Source organism: Mastigoproctus giganteus, chromosome 6, assembly GCF_048544385.1.
Source record: "Mastigoproctus giganteus isolate SK-2022 chromosome 6, ASM4854438v1, whole genome shotgun sequence".
Classification (NCBI taxonomy): Eukaryota; Metazoa; Arthropoda; class Arachnida; order Uropygi; family Thelyphonidae; genus Mastigoproctus; species Mastigoproctus giganteus.
Genome location: NC_143580.1, coordinates 148,162,808 through 148,182,229, shown reverse-complemented (window position 1 = coordinate 148,182,229; position 19,422 = coordinate 148,162,808). Strand labels below are relative to the sequence as shown.

Here is a 19,422-nt window from a genome sequence, read left to right as displayed (position 1 = left end):
AGGTATTTTGAACGAACAGAGGGGTGAAGTGGAAGTGGGTTTTTTTTTTTTTTTTTTTTTTTTTGGCTGATGCTGCATAAGCTTGCTTTCTTGCATCAAACGCCTCTACTAATGCTAATGCTAAAGTGTATCCCATCTTTATAGAAACAGTCTCTCCTGTTAACAAGCGCAGACCAGGCTGACAAAAATTCTACCCCACAATCTCTCCAGGGCCGAATTGATTGACGAGGCTCTCATCATATATTCCCTCCTCTCATGTCTGGGCAGAATTGCAGACACTTTCAAATTCAACCCTAACTCACAGCTTTTTTTCAACATTGACCTGTACTTGTTATGTAATTCCGCCAGTTTCCTGCTCTTAATATCATTAGTGCCAACATGTACAACAATATCATCTTTTGTGCTCTTTAAAGATGATATCTGCTCTACAATGTCATCAATCTTTGCCCCTGGCAAACATACCTGGTCCTGTTCCACCTATCCTTTTTGCACATATATTCCCCATTTCCCTGACAATAGTCTCCAACAACAACTAATTCCTGTGGGATCAGCACAGATTGCCACTGTGTTGCCTGATGTTCAACATGCAAATGCTGGCATTTGTGTGGGCAGCTGAGAGCTTGATGGGTCCTCAATTTAAATCCTTTGAGGGCATCTACCCTATTCTTCAAGCGCTCGTATAGGCCCAGAACAATGCTGAGTTGGCACCAGGTTCCCTCACACTCCTTACATCGAGCACACACAAAGACATTCCCCTTGGCAATATCATGACCTGTTCCTGACTGCTCTACAAACATAAACAAGCAGCACATTTCAAAGGGCTGTAATTCAGAGGACAACCCCCCTCAGTTCACCCCTGAGCTGCAGTGCTCCCTCTAGCTTGAGCCTTTTGCTTTGCTGCTGTGGTCTGAGGCATGATTTCGATTCAATTTCAATACAATTAAAAATATAACACTAAACTTATGCCCAATGTAGTTATAACACTATACAGTCAGTCCTCGTATAACACGATAGTTGTGTTCCTAGAAATCTTCGTGCAGTGCAAAATCATGCAATATGAACAACGGGCGCCATGGAAAAAATAGAGTTATGTGCCCACCACCCAAGATTTGACACACGTTTGTAACAAAAACATTACCAAACACAATAAATAATAGTAATGAAACACTTACACAGTTTAAAAATGTAAAATTAATAATTTAATTGTTTAAATTTAGATTCTTACCTTAAAAATAAATGAAGACAGCTTGAGGGAAAGGACTCGAGAAAGGGTTGAAACAGCAGAATATAGGGAAAGTGGCAGCAGGTTGTTATCATTATCAGAACTGGGAGTTGGAGGAGATGCAAATGAGGACTTTGGATGAAATGTGGTCACATCAGAACTACAGGACCATGGCTCATTTTCTGTCTCTTTCTTTTTTATGTTTTCCTAAAAAAGAATCTAGTTTCTATTGTTTCGAAATCTTCCTTCTTTCACAAAGCAGCTGCATATATGGCTCCAAAGCAGATCGAATTTTTTAAGTGCTCTTCTGTTTCATTCTGCATTATAATCGTTATCTTCTAGCCATTGCATACTTTTCTCAAATGAATTTAAAATTGAAGATAACTCTGAAGTAGAAAGCTGTTTTATGGTGGTGTTCAGGCATTCAACTTCGTCATCTTCCACCTGCCCTCCAGCAACAAGTTGTTGCAGTTCTTCAGTTGAAAGTTCTTCATGAGACTGAAGCAACTCTTCTAAATCTTCTTCCTCCAATTCCTCAAAGCCAACCTGCTTTGCGAGGGCAACACAATGTACTTTTAATTTAGGAAGCTTGTTTACAGGATCAAAGCCTTTAAAATCACGAATAAAATCTGGTAAAAGAGGCCGCCAAACACCATGTAAGCATTCTTTTGTCACTTCGTTCCAATCCTCCACAATTATGTAAATTGCATTCTTTACGTTGAATCGCTTCCAGAAGTCTTTAACTGTTGGTGCATTTTTGCCCTCGACTACCATTTCTTGTAAACACAAAGGCGAATCATGCATAAGTGAATTACGTTTGTGTTATATGTGACATCGTTCCCCTATTTGTAAATCATGTGTGATCGAATTCGTGTAGTGTAAACACGTGTTATACAAGGACTGGCTGTATATATATTTCAGTATAGAGTTTTATCTCCAACTGAGTTATGTTATATGAATTTTGTATCTCCTATCAAGTTATGTGTATTAAGTTATCACATTACATTTGTAAAATCTAAGTAATTATAATAGGTAATAAATTTAACTATCTATTGCCACCCATGTGGTTTGAACTCTCATGCTAGCTAGCTATACGAAATCACATTATAAAAGCTTTACGAATATATTGTTGTACATTATGATCTACATGACAAGTTAAATTATTAAATCAAGTAAGTAGTGCTATAATTTATAATCCTCTGCTGATACTGATTTCACTGCTACAAGTTTTGTAGAACTACCAGTATCTGCTGTATCTATACAAAAACAATGGCAGCAGATTTTATAGTACTAATGATTAAAATATCAACAGCAGTTCAATTTGTTAAATGTGGACAGTGACAATAAACACAGTCACAGCATTTATGTTAACTATTCTTCTTCAAGGAATAATTTTTATAACAAGGCTGTCTTCATCAGTGTATATGAAATTTTGTTTTTATTAATATACTGTAGAGAAATCCAATCAATTTTTCTGTATTATATTAATATTCTCTAAAGTGTATAGCTGACCAAACATCATCTTCATACTTAGACTTGAAAATAATATCCACAAGGAATTTGAAGAATCATCAAAATTGGGCTCTTAAGCAGTTTTTGGATCATTTTCTATAAAGGGTTTTTTTTTTTTTTTTTTCAGCTTGTTTCAATAAACTCAATCATTTTTTGCCTTTAATTTTCATAGAATGCAGTGTTATTGAATCTCTTTTAGAATTAACTTTGCTAAAATTTTATGAATACATCATATTTCATTTATCTTCTTAAACTTAATATTGTATAATCTACCCTAACTTTTCTGTAATATGTTTTTTGTGATTATAGTTTTTAAAACAACTATATTGTTAGCAATATTCATATAGTTCATTGATGAATTAGCCCTTATTTGAAATGTTTTTTAATGGTGTGTTGTTGTTTTTTTTTTTTTTTAGTGAAGACTTACTATGGCCACCGATCATCGACCTATTTTGTAAAGATATCGATAAGTGGAGATTCGCAATATTTATCAAGTGGATCCAGTGATGAAAAGGCATATATTTGGAAGGTCCAAAACTTTTTTTATATATTACTACTCATGGTTGCCAGTTATAAATTTTTCATAAAAATTTATGAAACTCATCAGTCTTTTACTGTTTTGAGAAGTCTCTCTCTCTCTCTCTCTCTCACACACACACACACACACACTCACACAAATTTCACTTAACTCTTCATTATATTTTTGAGGTATGTATTTCTGTTATGTGTTTCAATTATACCTTCAGAATACTGAAGTTATAATCAACATAACTATGCTTTAGATGAGGGGGTCAGCAGCTCCAAATTACACCATGATATGATTTTAATGTAGTCATACCAGCAAACTGCTATTAAATTTAACAGAAAGGCAGATGGATATTCTTATATGCCACTTTAATCTCAAAATGAAGCTTCTTTAATGCATTTCAAAAATCCCACTCAGCTTGTGTGCACTAGTTTTTGCAAATTAGTAGCATATTTTGTTTTTCAAATTCTCTCTTATAATGCTCACAAAAATATAAGATATCATGAAAATGACAATTTAACTAGATAAAACATCATTTACTGACATCTTTGAAGAAAACCAAAAGTTATTTTGCTTCAGAGATGCCTGAGCAGTTGCTTTGGTTACTTTTCTTATTTCATGAGTAACTTATTCCTCTAGATACATGGTCAGAAGATGGCATATACACAGATAGGCAGTTAGAAGACTGAAGCAACACTTCACTCCATAAAATTAAACATTTAGTTTTACAGAGTGAAACTTTGCCGTACAACCTCATTAAAAAAAAATTAATAAAACTATATGTTATGTACACTATTTGGGTACTTTTTTCAGTAGTACAATGTAACCATAAATATAACTATTTACAGTTACATTTTAGATACATAATATACAAAGTTTATAATATGAGATTATTTACATCCCTCACAGAATTGTGGAATTACATTTTGCCATCATTCATTGCTGTTCCCTTTTGTAGCTTTATTAATATTGTACATGAAAGCCATTGAATGTTTACCTCCATGCAGTCAAGCGTAGTGAGGAAGCACAAGGTTTTTTTTTTTTTTCTGCTAATGCCATTGAAGCAGCATAAAGGCTTTAGAGAAACTACTAATTGGGGGGGGGTTAGAGGTCAGGACAAAATTACACTTGCACCCTCTCTGAGAGCACTTCTGTACAACCATTAATTATCTCAAACACTGAAAGGGGAACTGTAATAGAAGCAGAATCCACCAGAAATCTACAGATTCAAGGGAAAACACTTTTAAGTGATTACAAGTAGTTCTCGACTTTACGAGCTAATTCATTCCTAGAGCACGTTCGTAAACCGGGAATTTATTTCCCACAGATGTATTGTTAAAAATGGGGGTTACATTCTCAACAGTCAAATTTAACCATAGTAATGTTAAATAAAGAGAAATGAAACAATAGTTTATGCTTAAACAATGATTTTTTTTTATCCAAAGAAATGAAAACAGCCTTTAAAATCAAGCAAATTATAATAACAAAGAAATTATTTGTCATGCAAATGTTAAAGAATGTTTATTCTTCATCATCAGTTGATAATGATGAAGAAAAATGGGATTATGTTTGCTTATGATCTCATATTTTGTTTCCAATGTTATTTCTGTTCGCTGTTTCTTTTTATTAACATCACTCTCCATAGTATTAGCAATGGCCACATGGTGCAAGGCTTATGCTGCACCAGCCAAAAACAAAAAATAATAATAAAATGAACAATAAAAATATAAATAAATAAAAATAATAATAAATTAACAAAAAAAATAAAATAAAATAAGAATAAAAAATTAATAATAATTAAGAAATAAGAGAAAAGGAAACTTTTATTTACTTCGTTTTGGCATACTGTGCAGTATTAATAAGGGAGATAAATTTCAAATAAGACAAGTGAGCAGAAATGACGAACAACACAACCACTCTTTGTAACGTCAGCATGGTAACTGCTTTATGTTATGTGTGACTCTGTCTGAACAAACAAATGCACGCACAGTAGTATACGTAGCTATACAATACTACAGTAGTACTGTAGTATTGTATAGCTGCGGGCTTAGTTTGAAATGCCGTATTTATGAATGTTTAGTATTTATTTATTGCAATTAATGTTCATATTTTCGATTTTGTTGATTCTTGATACTTGAAAAAAAAGAACTCGTAAAGTGGGAACTGCCTGTATATTATTTGTTAAAAGCAATAAGTACAAAACTTAATTTATCTGTACAGTTTGTCTGTACTTAATTTACCTACATAAACTTCATGTCGAACAAAAGCTGAAATGAATTTGTGTTTTTGATCAAGTGAGCTACTGCTAATGTAGTTGGACTTAATGACATGAGATGAAAAATTTATTTTAGCAAATATTATGTGTTCAGAAGGGATAAAGAATGATGCATTTGATCAAAAACTGCCCTGTGGGTGGCAAGAATGTGCTGAGTCAATGTGTTGTGAAATGAGAGGCAGTAAAGAGAAAATGATAGTAGAGGTACGTTACAGACCAAATGATCCTGAGAAGTTATTTGGTGTTTTTTTTTTTTTTTAGGAGCATTAGCAACTAAGGCCATATTGCTCCGGGAATATGAGGTGGTCATTCCCTGACCTTTCCGCATCCTCCGTATTTGGTGGTGACGGGCTTGAACCCCGGTCTAATCAAGGAGCGTGTGCTACGCACTGCTGCTCCTTCCCACCTGGCTACGGAGGCGCCCCCTGAGAAGTACAAAAAAATAAATTCTTTAGGCAGCTTCAGTGGACTAATAAGTGCAGTTGTCTCATTTATGGGCAACTTCAACCTACCTCTTATAGACTGGAGTATGTGGCAGTAGGGTGTTTCTTATATATTTATTTATTTATTTTGAAAACTAAATAAACAAGGCATAATATGTTTTGGATGAAATTAACTATATAATATTGGTGTAAATACACCATAGTTACCCATAAATGTAACTACATAAGTAGTGTAACGGCATTGTTTGATTTTATCTCATATTGTGGCTACCTCCGCAACGAGATACCAGGTATTGCACTACTTCGAATAAATAATGCTGCTCTAGTAGAGGAGACTACTGTTGTTTATTCTCAGCGGGCACCACCACCCAGACGCGTTTCGGAGCTTGTTGGTTCACTCATTGGTGGGCTGGCAGGTACGCTGATAATGCAGACACGCCATCACAGTTGCGAAATTAATTCCACAATATGAGAGATTCCAAAGGGTGAAGATAACAATAATATTTTGAAGACTAAATGCACAAGGCATAATATGTTATGGGTGAAATTAACTATATAATATCAGTGTAAATACACCATATTTAACTACATGAGTAGCGGCATCTCTCATATTGTGGAATTAACTTTGCAACTGTGATGGCATGTCTGCATTATTAGGGTACCTGTCCGCCCACCGATGAGTGAGCCAACAAGCTCCGAAATGCATCTGGGTGGTGGTGCCCACTGAGAATAAATAACAGTAGTCTCCTCTACTAGAGAAGCATTTTTTATTGGAAGTAGTGCAATACCTGGTATCTCGTTGTGAAGGTAGCCAAATTTGAGATAAAATCAAATGATGCTGTTACACTACTTATGTAGTTAAATTTATGGGTAAACTATGGTGTATTTACACTGATATTATATAATTTATTTATTATTATTATTTTTTAACAAATAGGATGATTGCTGTGTATCCCCACATGTTCAAGAGCGTACAAGAGACTCTGATATCCTAAATCTGGATATTAGAGTCTAACTGTATCTCACTAAGGAACCTAACTGTATCAAAAACTTGGCAGTGGAGAAAACCAATAATAGGTGGTGACCACAATATCATAAAATGGATTTTGTCTAAAGAGACATCTTTGTCAAAGATGGAATGAAATATTTCTTCAGCTTGATTAACTGGACATTGTGCTACATGCTGTTGGATACAAATATGTTATGGAAAATATTGTAGAGATTTATTCTTTAATCTGCAAACATTTGCCAGTGAACAAGTTTTATAAATGTAAGATGCCAAAATGGGTAATAGGTTGAGTTTAATTGAGAAAAAAATAATAAGCATAGGACAGTTACACACAATTATGCAATTAAGATTTGTATAAGTATTACAAGAGAATATGTAAAAAAACCACTGATATGGTAAGTTAGATGAAAGCTGATTAAGAGAAAAGTCTTATCAAAGAAAGCTTAGAACATGGATAAGAAATCTTTCTCATATGTGGATATAAGAAAGAAGACAGTTAATCAAATAAGTCTCTTAATCTGCAGTCCTTAGAAAGCCAAGAAAAAATGCAAATAAATTGAACAGATACCCCTAACCTAACAATATTTTCTGTTGAAAGCAAGCGTGAATCTCTGTGGAATGTTAAGCAAATGTATTACTGTAAATTAAGTCAAGTGTTATAATGATCCAGAGAAGAATTGGTTTGAAATTTTATTAAGGTTAAAGGAGGGCAAGACTACAGTAGAGAACTGAATATTCAGTTATAATTAAAAAGGCTGAAAAATTGGTATATTGAATCATTGGGAGTGTTAATGAGCGGGTCATTGAATTTCTTGAAAATCGATCCCTTGGACTGGATAAGTCCCATACCCTCCTGATCAACAAATAATAATTTTTTATGAAAACCTCAAACACGAGAGATATTAGAACCTATAGTACTTAGTACCGTGCTTGGGTTGGAGGTTGATAAGACGAAAATAGATATTTGACATTAGACTTGAACTTCTGTAGACTGTAATTTTCAGGAAATACGTTTGAAGGAAGGTTGTTCCAGAAAACGGCAGATGAATGAATAAACGAGGAAGAAGAAAAGTTGGTTCTGTGAGTTTGAAGTTGGACAGTAAACGATGTTGGCTGGTGGCAGCATGTGTTCGGACTGTTTTGAAAGAGATAGCGGGAATTATAGAAACCAATTCAGAAGAACAGTGCCCATGGAAGTATCTGTAGAAAAGGCATTCAGCAGAAACAGTACTTCTGTGAGACAGCAAGTGCAGAGACTCGGTTAGAGAGAAGTCATTAATTAACCTAACTGCCCTCTTCTGAATGGAATCTAGAAGCCTGAGAGAGGTTTTGGGGGCACCGCCCCAGATGTGGGAACAATATTCCATGGTAAGGCAGATTTGTTATTTGTACAGAATGAACAGCTGTTTGGAAGAAAAGTAACGCCGATAGCGAAAGAGAAAACCAAGTTTATTAGATGCAGAGGAAGCAATATTTATAATGTGCTTGTGCCAAGAGAGATAAGAAGTCAGGGTAATCCCCAAAAGAGATATATCATTTTGTTTAGAAATCGGAGTGTCACCAAAGATAAGCATAGGAGCAGAAGAATCTTTTTTGCGAGATATAAGACAAGACTGAGTTTTAGAAGAAATTGAAATCAACTAAGTTATCTTTTCCCCACTGGAGAATTACCTGGCGATCGGCATTTAAGGAATTGGAAGCGGATATTCGAGAAGTTGCAGCTGGTTGAGCAGGGCAAGGTTTCTCAAAATGGAAAGTGGAATGCAATGTGCTATCAAGAGCAAAACTATGGATAAGACTTCCAGTCAGTGGAAGAAGGTCATTAATATACAAGAGGTAAAGAGTGTGGGGAAGAACTGAACTTTGGGAGAACCTGAAAAGGTTAAAAGTGTAGAAAAGTTACAAGACAGAGAGGCATCTACCATCACCCTCACTGAGTGATCAGAGAGAAAACTGGATAACCAATTACAAAAAACAGTTGGCAAACCATAAGATGGAGGCTTGTTTGGAAGACCTTTATGCCAAACACGATTGAAAGCCTTTGAGATGTAAAGAGCAACTGCTTGTTTCACCGAACTTTTCCATTGAATTTGTCCTTAGATGGGTAACATAAGGCAGAATATCACCAGTGAATCTATACTGGCGATTGTTGATCAGATGGAAGGTTTCTAGGTAGTTTAAGAATTGGCGATTAATTGATTTCCCCCATTACTTTAGAAAGAGTAGAAGTAATTGCAATGGGACGATAATTGGATGGGAGGGATTTGTCACCCTTTTTAGGAACTTGCCGGATATGAGCAAATTTCCAAGCAGAAGGAAAAACACCTTTGGAATAAGAAAGTGCAAAAAAGGCAACAAAGAACAGGTGTAAGTTCAGGAACACAGGTTTTGAGAACAAGTGGAGAAATACCATCAGGACTTGGAGCTTTCTGAGCATCAAGATTCGTCAAAATCCTTCTGACATCCGTTTGACGGAAGATCACAGTAGGCATTGAATGGAACGTGTTGGGAGGTATTTTACCAAGATTATTAATACATGAGTTGAAAGAAAAATGGGATGCTAGCAGGTCAGCTTTATCCTTGGCTGAAGTGACAACAGAACCATCTGGTTTTGACAGAGGTGGGAGCACAGATGGGCAAAAGTTGCTGCCAATAGCTTTGGCAAGAGACCAGAATGCTTGGCTACCATTAGAGCAAGTAGCAAGTTTTCTACTCTTAGCCTGTTCAAAATCTAGTTTGGACTATTATTAACTGCTTTACAATCATTGCGAGCTTTGGTGTAGGCAGAAAATGAAACCAAAGAATTGGAAACAAGCCAATTACAATATGCAACATTCTTCTCTTGAACAGCCTTAGCACATTTATTGGAAAACCAAGGTTTAGATAAAGGAAGAGATTTTAAAGTGGAGTGTGGAATAAAGGATTCCATTCCTACAAGAATAATTTCACTGACAAGATCTGAACAAACTTTGACATCAGAAGTTTTGAAACAGTAATCCGACCAAGGAAAAGAAGAAAAGAAATCTCGCAGGTCATCCCGTTTTGCATTCTTGTAATGGCAAACAATACAAGGGTGGGAATAGCCATGAGATAAAGGCTCCATTGGAGAAGAAACAATCACCAAGTTGTGATCTGAGGTGCTTAAAGGACTAATCACTTTGACCATGTACTTAGAAGGGTTGTTTGTGAGAAAAAGATCAAGCATGTTGGCTGTATGGTTAGAATTGTCCGGTATTCTTGTAGGTAAATGAACAATCTGTGCAAGGTTATTAGTAATTGCAAAAGCCTTAGCATCTCGACCAGCTGGGTCGGTGTGACTAGAAAACGGAAACCAGCTGGAGTTGGGAATATTAAAATCACCAAGGAAAGTTGGACGGGAGAAAGTCAAGTTGCAAAGAAAGGAAGTCAAAGAGCTCCAAGTGATTAGTGGAATTGGGAGAACGGTAGAGACAACAGATGAATTTGACACAATGAGGTAAAGAGATTTTAAGCCAGAGAAGATCAAAAAGAGGAGATTGCAAATTACCAAGTCTCTGACAGGGAATATCGTAATGGACATATGCACAAGTACCACCTTTGAGGTGAAAGGAATCATACAGCGAATAATTTGGGCAACTGAGATGAGCAGTAGTTGAATCAACCGATAACTGAGGTTCTGTCAGAAAAAGTACATGATGTTTGGCAGACTGAAAGTGGAAATGGACATCGTTGAGATTAGAATTGAGACCACGTATATTTGTGAAATGAATTAGGAAGTGTTTGGGAGGTTTAGATCTTTTCGCAGATAAGCTTACTCTATTAGTTTGACAGTTCATGATGTTTTCAATAGTAAAAAAAAGCGGGGAGAATGCTGTATGAAGTAATGAAATTTTTGGATATGGCGTACACATGGTATGAATATACACAGATCCTTGACATAACGTGGCCTCGACAGTGCCCCCCCCCCCATACACATACCACTACTCCAACTCCCTCTAGTTACTATCTGACAGAGTAGAGGTAGCAAGTTATACACTAGCTGATCTGGAAGCCTCCTAAAGTGTTACCAATAGGTTCGGTCTGGTCCTGTTTACTAACTAGCGGCCAGCCTGCGAACACTGTTTTAGATCTGTACCCTCGAAATGTAAGGAAGATTGGATCTTGTCATGATGTTCATCATAACCTCAAAAGTCATTAGTCATACTGCATGATGGAAATGATGGGGAAGGGTTGACCAGAACTTAGCTCTGGAAACTAAACATGGGTTTCACCACTTCAAGCCTCCAATAAGCAGTGGTGGTATTGCACCGGATGACGAGGGCCATCTACCACCTAGTATTGCCTGGTAACACAGAGGGGCGGCATTCCTCCATGTGGTGTGGGTGACTCACCTCGACCCCTGCTTAAATTGGTTCACACCTGGGTAGTCACCCACAGTGTGCTTGTGCATGGAGGTTAAAATAATGTGCTGAAATTTACTTGATGCTATAAAGATGCTTAAACATGATGCTATAAAGGTAACTGTGGACCAGTGAATTATGACTTAAGTGATAGAGAAAAATAATGGAGTCAGTGGTTAAGGTCAGTTCAGGACTCTCAAGAAGAATGATGTCTTGACTAGATCCCATGGGTTCATAGAGGTGGGTGGGTTGTGCCTGACCAATGTGATAAATTACTATGATGTAGTTGTTAAACAATTGGATGCCGATAACGATTTTTACACTATACAGGGTGATTCACTACCAGTGCAACAAACTTGCAGGAGATGTAGGGGGCACAAAGACGAATTGGAATCACATAGCATTGCGTCTGAAATGCCTTTGTCATGCGGTAGAGGACATTGAATGGGAGGTCGCGTGAACAGCGATCCCGCTGGAAGTCAGCATTTGCGAACCGGTTCCCAAGCCAGTAGGATGGACGAGTATTCAAACATTGAACTGGCCAACATGCACCTCGATATGGAGCTGCGGACTGTAACGGGCGCGCCGCTCTGTGCTTGTACCAGGAACGTTTCCCACACAGGTGTGCTCCTCATCATACGATTTTCACACGTGTGCACAGAAGGTTACGTGAGACTGGTTGTTTCACGAGAGGTACCATGAAACGAGAGCGAACGACGAGGACGCCAGACAATGAGGAGAATGTCCTACGTCTTGCAGAAGGCAATCCGGGTACGAGTACTCGAGCGATAGGCCAACGATGGGGTATTTCCCAATCCACTGTATGGCTGTCAACAAACCAAATGAGTCCATACCATCTGCAATGCGTCCAATCATTGGAGCCTGCAGATTATCCACTCCGGAGGACTTTTGCTACTTGGTTTCTTCAACAGAAACGGTTCGCAAATGCTGACTTCCAGCGCGATCGCTGTTCACACGACCTCCCGTTCAACGTCCTCTACCGCATGACAAAAGCATTTCGGACCCTGCAATGGTATGTGATTCTGGTTCGTCTTTGTGCCCCCTACACCTCCTGCAAGTTTGTCGCACTGGTAGTGAATCACCCTGTATATCTAGAATTTCATAAAACATTTCATTCAGAAGACAAGTACTCATGGAAATAGCTGTCTTTCAGCAGAATCTGAACATTTGTGCAATAGAGAAATAGAGAAAATAAGAGATTAACTTGACTTTCCTCTTGTGGATAGTGTGTGAGAGAAGTTGTCAGCAACACCCCAAATGTGGGAATAATATTTCATGGTATGATGGACTTTTGATTTGCAAAGCCAGTCTCTTGGAAGAGGACTAAACATTACTTTTTAATGCAAAGAAAGCAATATTTGTGATGTGCTTATGCCAAGAAAAGATTAGAAATCAGGGTGATAACCAGTACAGATATTTGCATGGAGGTGTAATTTTTTTTTTTTTTTTTTTTTTTTCTGAGTAATAAGGGAGGCCTGGGTTTTTGAAAGATTCAAGTTAACTCCCCACAGGAGAATTATCTGGAGATCAACATTTAAGGAACTAGTGGTGGATATTCAAGAAGTTAGGTGTTTGTACAGAGCAGAATTTGTAATGTTGAACTGGAAGGTAGACTGCCATTAGAATTTCCACTCAGTGGAAAAAGACCATAATATACAAGAAGAAAAGAGTGAAAAATTCTTAAGGAACTACAGCATTAGTAGAGAAATTAAATGATGTCATCAACCACATCAACTGCAATGAGCAGCTAGAGAGAAAACTAGTTACCAAATTGCAAAAAAAAAAAAGGCAAACCCCAAAATGGAATCTTGTGTAGAAGAAATTTTATGCCAGAGATGGACAAATGCTTTAAAAATATCAAGATCACCTGTTTGAATTTCTCCAAAAATTTCCATTGTATTTTTTCAAAGATGTGCAATTTAAGGCAAGACATAAGTGATCAGCACTGGCATGCAGGTAGCCCTTGACTTTTAGACAATTTGTTCTTTTGGAAATTAAACACTACACCCTTATATTGACTTCAGATGTAATTAGCATTAGCATTAGCATATGATGCAAGAAAGCAAGCTTATGCAGCATCAGCCAAAAAAAAAAAAAAAAAAACCACTCCCATTTCACCCCTCTGTTCGTTTGAAATACCTGTCCAGCTCAGCCTTAAATTTATTTAGGCTATCAACTTCCACAACAAGGGATGGAACTCTCTTCCACCAACCAACTACCCGCTGGCTAAAGGCAAATTTCTGCACATCTATCCTACATCTGTCTTTCCTCAATTTGAATTTATGCCCTCTCAGGTGATTATTCTGAGCAAGAGGAAGAACCTCATCTGTATTGAGCATGCTCAAACCATTCAAGGCTTTATACACCTCTATCAGATCACCTCGCCGGTGCCTAGTCTCCAGACACTGTAATTTGCAAAACTTAAGCCTTTCTTCGTAAGAGCAACCCTTTGTTCCATTCACTAATCTTGTTGCCCTTCTCTGTACTTGTTCCAGTATCTCTACATCCTTCTTGAAATGAGGCCTCCAGACCTGTATACAGTACTCAAGATGTGGCCTGACCACTGCCTTATACAAGGGAATAATCACCTCCTTATCCCTGCTAGAAAATTCCTGTATATCATTGACAAGACACCATGAGCTACTCTTGCAGCCTGTCTGCACTGCTCAGAGAACTTCATATCTGCCTGCACAATTACCCCCAGGTCCTTTTCATTCTCTACCACTGTCAGTGTAGTACTACAGAGCTGATACGTTGCTCTGGGGTTACTGCAATGAAAAAAAAAATATATATATATATTTTTTATTTTTTTTATTTTTTAGGTTTGCTCTTTCCATTAAAGTAATGGCAGTGGTTTTGGGAAATGATCTGGTTATTCTGTTTTTGGGGTGCCAACATGATCATTTGGCTAAAGCTATAATAAGGTTGTGTAATGGTGATGTGCATATTCAGTTTTCCATCCCATTTCATATGCATTATGATAAGTTGGTTACATTTAGAAATAGAAAGATTTTAAGAAAAGCAACTATGATGGTTGCATTTCTTAATTGGAAGTTGCTGTTAAAAACAAATATTCTTTCAAGTAAAATTTATGGAAAGTTTATCATTTCATGGATGTTTTTCAGATCTCACAACCTGGTCCACCTCTTTTCAGCTTAGATGGCCATAATGCTGAAGTCACACATGTTGCTTGGAATCCTTCTGACAGAAGCAAAGTAAGTATTTATATAACTTAAATATTTTTCATTAACTTTTGTAAAATAGTCATACTGAACAACAATGAAAAAAAATTTTGAATAGTGACATGGTGGATGTAGTGTATTTCTTAATGCTGATTTAAAATGTGCTGCCTATTTTAGGGCAGGTTAGCATGCATGCATCTATCTGTCTGTCCATGAAATAGCTTGGCTCCTAGTGGATGAATTTTCATGAAATTTTATATTTGAGCCTTTTTAAAAGATTAGTCAGGCCAGCTCAAATTTCATTAAAATTGGACCAATAGAAATCTGGCAATTATTATTTCTTTTTCCTGTCGAAATATAATAACTCGACTCCCATAGGTGGATTTTCATGAAAGATGTATCAAGCCATTTCAAATTTTGTTAAAATGGAACAAATAGAAATCAGGCAATTATTTCTTTGTCTCTCTGTCTGTCTTTGTGTAATAATTCGACTCACAGTGGATAGATTTTTGAGATAAGTTGTTAATGTGTGCAGTGCATTACATTTGGCTCTTTTAGAACGATTTTTTGAGACATCCCAAATTTCATCAAAATTAGACCAATATAACAATTATTTATTGTTTTCGTACATATTACATTAGCTATACTGGGTATTATATTCATTGCCATGCGCTGGTTGGAAGAATGAATGAGCAGATGCGTGGAAAAGTAATCTTCTCAGTTTGGGCATAAAAGTCATGCCCCCCCCCCCCTCTCTCTCTCTCTCTCTCTCTCTCTCTCTCTCTCTCAGTCAGTCAGTCAGTCAATATGTCTTATTACTATTCCTCAGTCCCCAAGCTATTTCATATACTTTGGGAGAATAAAAGGATAACATGTATCAAGAAAACATACACATATTTATTCAATACATGCTAATTCAGACTGAATAAAGATAAATTGGTGGTTTATATATTACTAATATGTTGCAACCATTTGCATCTTGCTATGATGCTGTTTGTTTGTTATTTGGAACATTAGCAACTAAGGCCATATTGCTCCGGGGATATGCTGTGGTCATTCCCTGACCTTTCTGCATCCTCCGTATTTGGTGGTCACAGGCTCAAACCCCACTCTAATCAAGAAGCGTGTGCTACGCACTGCTGCTTCTGCCCACCTGGCTACAGAAGCACCCTATGATGCTGTAATTTCAAGATAAATTTCAGGGATGGCAAAAATGCAAAATCTGATGTCAGCAGAATTAAATATTGATACATGGTCAGGTAATTCATCAGAGGACTACACCTGACTATGCATCAGGAACTGCATTTCTATACTTTTCCATAACAGTAGAAGAAATGTGAAATAAAGCCAAAATGCAAAAAAAAAAAAAAAAAAAATTAGCACATTCTTTTACAGTATGGACAAGGTAGTCCGAACATAGTGTCAATGATATGAAAATTAAGGTAAAAATAAGGATAAGGCTAAAAAATATAATTAAATGTTTTCAGAGTGGGAAAAAGGTTTTGATATATATGTAGATTTTTGACTCTGAAAACACTTAATTATATTTTTTAGCCTTATCCTTATTTTTACCTTAAAAATTTTCATATCATTAAAACTGTGTGGGGACTACCTTGTCCATACTGTAAAAGAATGTGTTAATTTTTTTCTTTGTGCATTTTGGCTTTATTTCACATTTCTTCTACCGTTATGGACAAGTATAGAAATGCAGTTCCTGATGACATCAGGAACTGCATTTTCGACCACATGACATCATGTGGTCGAAAAGCATTGTCAGTTTCAGGAAGGAAAATCATTTTGCAATTTTTCGTTAAATTGATTTTTAATTGTGTTCATTTGATTTTAATTATTTTTACTATATTGTACGATTTTCGATTTTTTAATTGTTTTCACTTTAATTTCTGGAGAGTATCATACGGAAGTGTTCTACGTATCATATTGAGGTAAACTTCTTGTATTCTTTTACAATTATTTATAATAACAGCTTTTGATACTCTCGATTTCAAATTTCTCAAAACTGCTAAATGTAGTGTAAATCTAGCACTCCCCTGAATCCAGTCTTTTTAGAATGTTCAGTTTCCAATGAAAAATTTTTCTGATGGCTTTTTCACCTTAGTGATGTTATCACTAGCTGACTCAGTTGATCTCTTTTTAACCATTTTAAAATAAAGAGAGAGAAGTTTAAACTATCTATACTGTAAACTAAAATCAATTCACTTGGACACAGAATGCACATAAACAATATGTGAACCAAAACTAAACTGAAAACAGTATTGGTGAGTGGTGCTGCAGCACAGTATGCAGCTAAAAGCAACTCCCTGTCAGAAAATGACAGTTCATAAAGAGATATGTTCTAAACAATACTTCTAAAACTTCAGCTAATTAGAACCTGTGGAATGATGTATAAAGTGTATATTTTTGTAATAACACAAGAAACAGTGACCACTTTGATATTTTCTACCTATAGCATTGAATTACTACATTTTACAGCCGTGGACACAGAAAATTTGTGGCAGTACAAACAACTACAGAAAATTAGCACAGACATGTAAATTACCCATGGACATAAAAAATAATTTCTGGGAAATAAACAGATTTCAAATTTTCTCCTTGTTATAAACTGGAAATGCCTCACAGCATTTCCAGTAAGTCAAAGAACACCTCTTGGAAGTCAAGTACTCTGAATTACAGCTGATTAGAAGATTCAATTGAGGAGCATTAAAAAAATTTTTTTAGATGGGCCTCTCAGTCACCCAAACACCTCCTAATAGCAAATCCTCCTTAGGCACTTGGAGTGAATAATACTATTCTGGCAGAACAGAGCACAACTGTGGAGGAGGAGGGTATCAAAAAATACAGCAGTATAGTGAACAAGTGCTGGGTAAACTGCACTGTAGCAGGAGACAGCTGTGTACAGTAATTCCTCATTGTTTTGTTAATTCGTCACCACTTATCTGCCACATGCACACCACAGTCCATGATAGCTTACATCGTCATATTGCTGTTAAATCAGTTTGCATTGTGTATTTATTGAGAATATCTCAAAATTTCTTATAAAGTTCGATGCAATTGTAATTTTACTTTTAATTATTTAAATATTTTCAAGAAATAATTTTTAATCAGGCTTATATATGCTTGAAATGCAAAAATTGGGTAAAAGCTAATGAAGTTGTTTTCTAAACTAGTCATGGATGGTTTGAGTACTTTAAATACAATTTACTGTTATTAGTAAATTAATAAGAGGAGTTTACCTCAATATAGTACATAGAACACTTCCGTATGATACCCTCCAGAAATTAAAACGGGAAAAACGAAAAAATCGACAACTTACCGGTACATTAAAGTAAAATATAAATAATTAAATAATCAATTTAACACAATTCAAAATCAATTTAAAACAATTAAAATTCAAATTAACGCAATTAAAAGAATCTAACAAAAATATTCAAAACGATTACAAAGAGAAAGAAATATGAGGCCACAATATCTGAGCCCTTGCAGAAATAAATTGGTGACTTTTGCTTATTTATAGCTCACATTATGTGAAGGCTATACTAAGTAGAAAAACAGTTCACAACTCAAGGACATGAATTATATTGGGGAGAGGGAGAGAGCAAGGTATATGCAGTGAGGAGGGGGGTTGAGTTGGCAGTTGTTTTTTTATTTAGTAATATTTTTATACTTTATTAACATCTGTACTTTTTATGCACTTCTCCCCAAACATATTTTTGTGCAGTACATCATATACAAGTGAATACATATGGAGGTTGAACAGTCACATTGATCATCACTTTTATTGTTCATAGCAGTTCTAGGAATATAGCTATGATGAACAATGAGGACTTCCTCTGCTATAGTATATAAAATTTTAATAACCCATCCCTTCAATAATGCAGTACAGTAAGTTTAACATCATTAATTTTAGTGTATTAATACATTATTTTTTTTTTTTACTTAAAGCCTAATGGTTTTTTTAATGCTTATTTCTGAGGCATTAATACAAGAATTCAGTTCTAATGTATCTAAGGTATGCAATTTCAGGTTGCATTAAAGTTAAATAGGGTTATGAAGAGTAAATTTTTTTTGAATGAATGAATGAACCACTTATGAGAATATATATTTGCTTTTCTTGTGTTTCTTTTGATTTGAGAAGTCTTTATTTTATTTTATTTATTTATTTATTTTATTTATTTATTTTATTTATTTATTTATTTTTTTGTTTAAAAAAAATATTGCTGCACAATTTTTTACAGACATCATTGTTACTCACCATGCATCCCTCCCCCAACCCTAATGAAAAGGTGCCAGTATACTGTGCCATTGTTTGGTGTGAGGGCTGGGTGAATTAAACATCATTCAGGAATGTGGGAAAGATACCGAATTCTTTTTTTTTTTTTTTTTATTTTTATGCCATAACTTTCGGTACTTCCATGTTTACGTCTAGCAAATACTGCATTTGTATTTCTTTATTCTGTAGCTATATTTACAATATGTGCTCAGTAGTATGGAATGCTACTGACAAAAACCAAACTAATGTTTATTCATTTCTGCGCTAACCCTTCATTATTTTTCACATATAATTGCAATTGTTTATGCATGTGTGGCCTATGAAAATAATTATTCGCCCTGAATTTACATTAGAACCAGTTTCATTCAAACAAATCTTACAAAGTACCACATTAAGGGTACCATATTACCATTGTCTGGAATCTAAAAGTATTTTCAGGTGCCAGACAATTCTGTAATTCTTGTTTCACTGAAATTTTATTTAATGTTTATTGTATTACTTTTAGTATCTTTCTAGAAAATTTTTGTAGGGTAGGGCAACATATGTATATAGTATATGTGAGTTC

The 19,422-nt window shown here is 35.7% G+C and overlaps 1 protein-coding gene across 1 annotated transcript in view; it reads left to right on the top strand.

The window, feature by feature from the left end:
- l(2)dtl (WD40 domain-containing protein denticleless) overlaps positions 1-19,422 on the top strand; it is a 227,020-nt gene that overhangs the window by 177,659 nt on the left and 29,939 nt on the right. The window contains exons 11-12 of the mRNA XM_090376313.1: positions 3,151-3,263; positions 14,513-14,602. Coding sequence (XP_090232439.1) covers positions 3,151-3,263; positions 14,513-14,602 — 203 coding nt within the window. The remainder of the gene's footprint in view (positions 1-3,150; positions 3,264-14,512; positions 14,603-19,422) is intronic.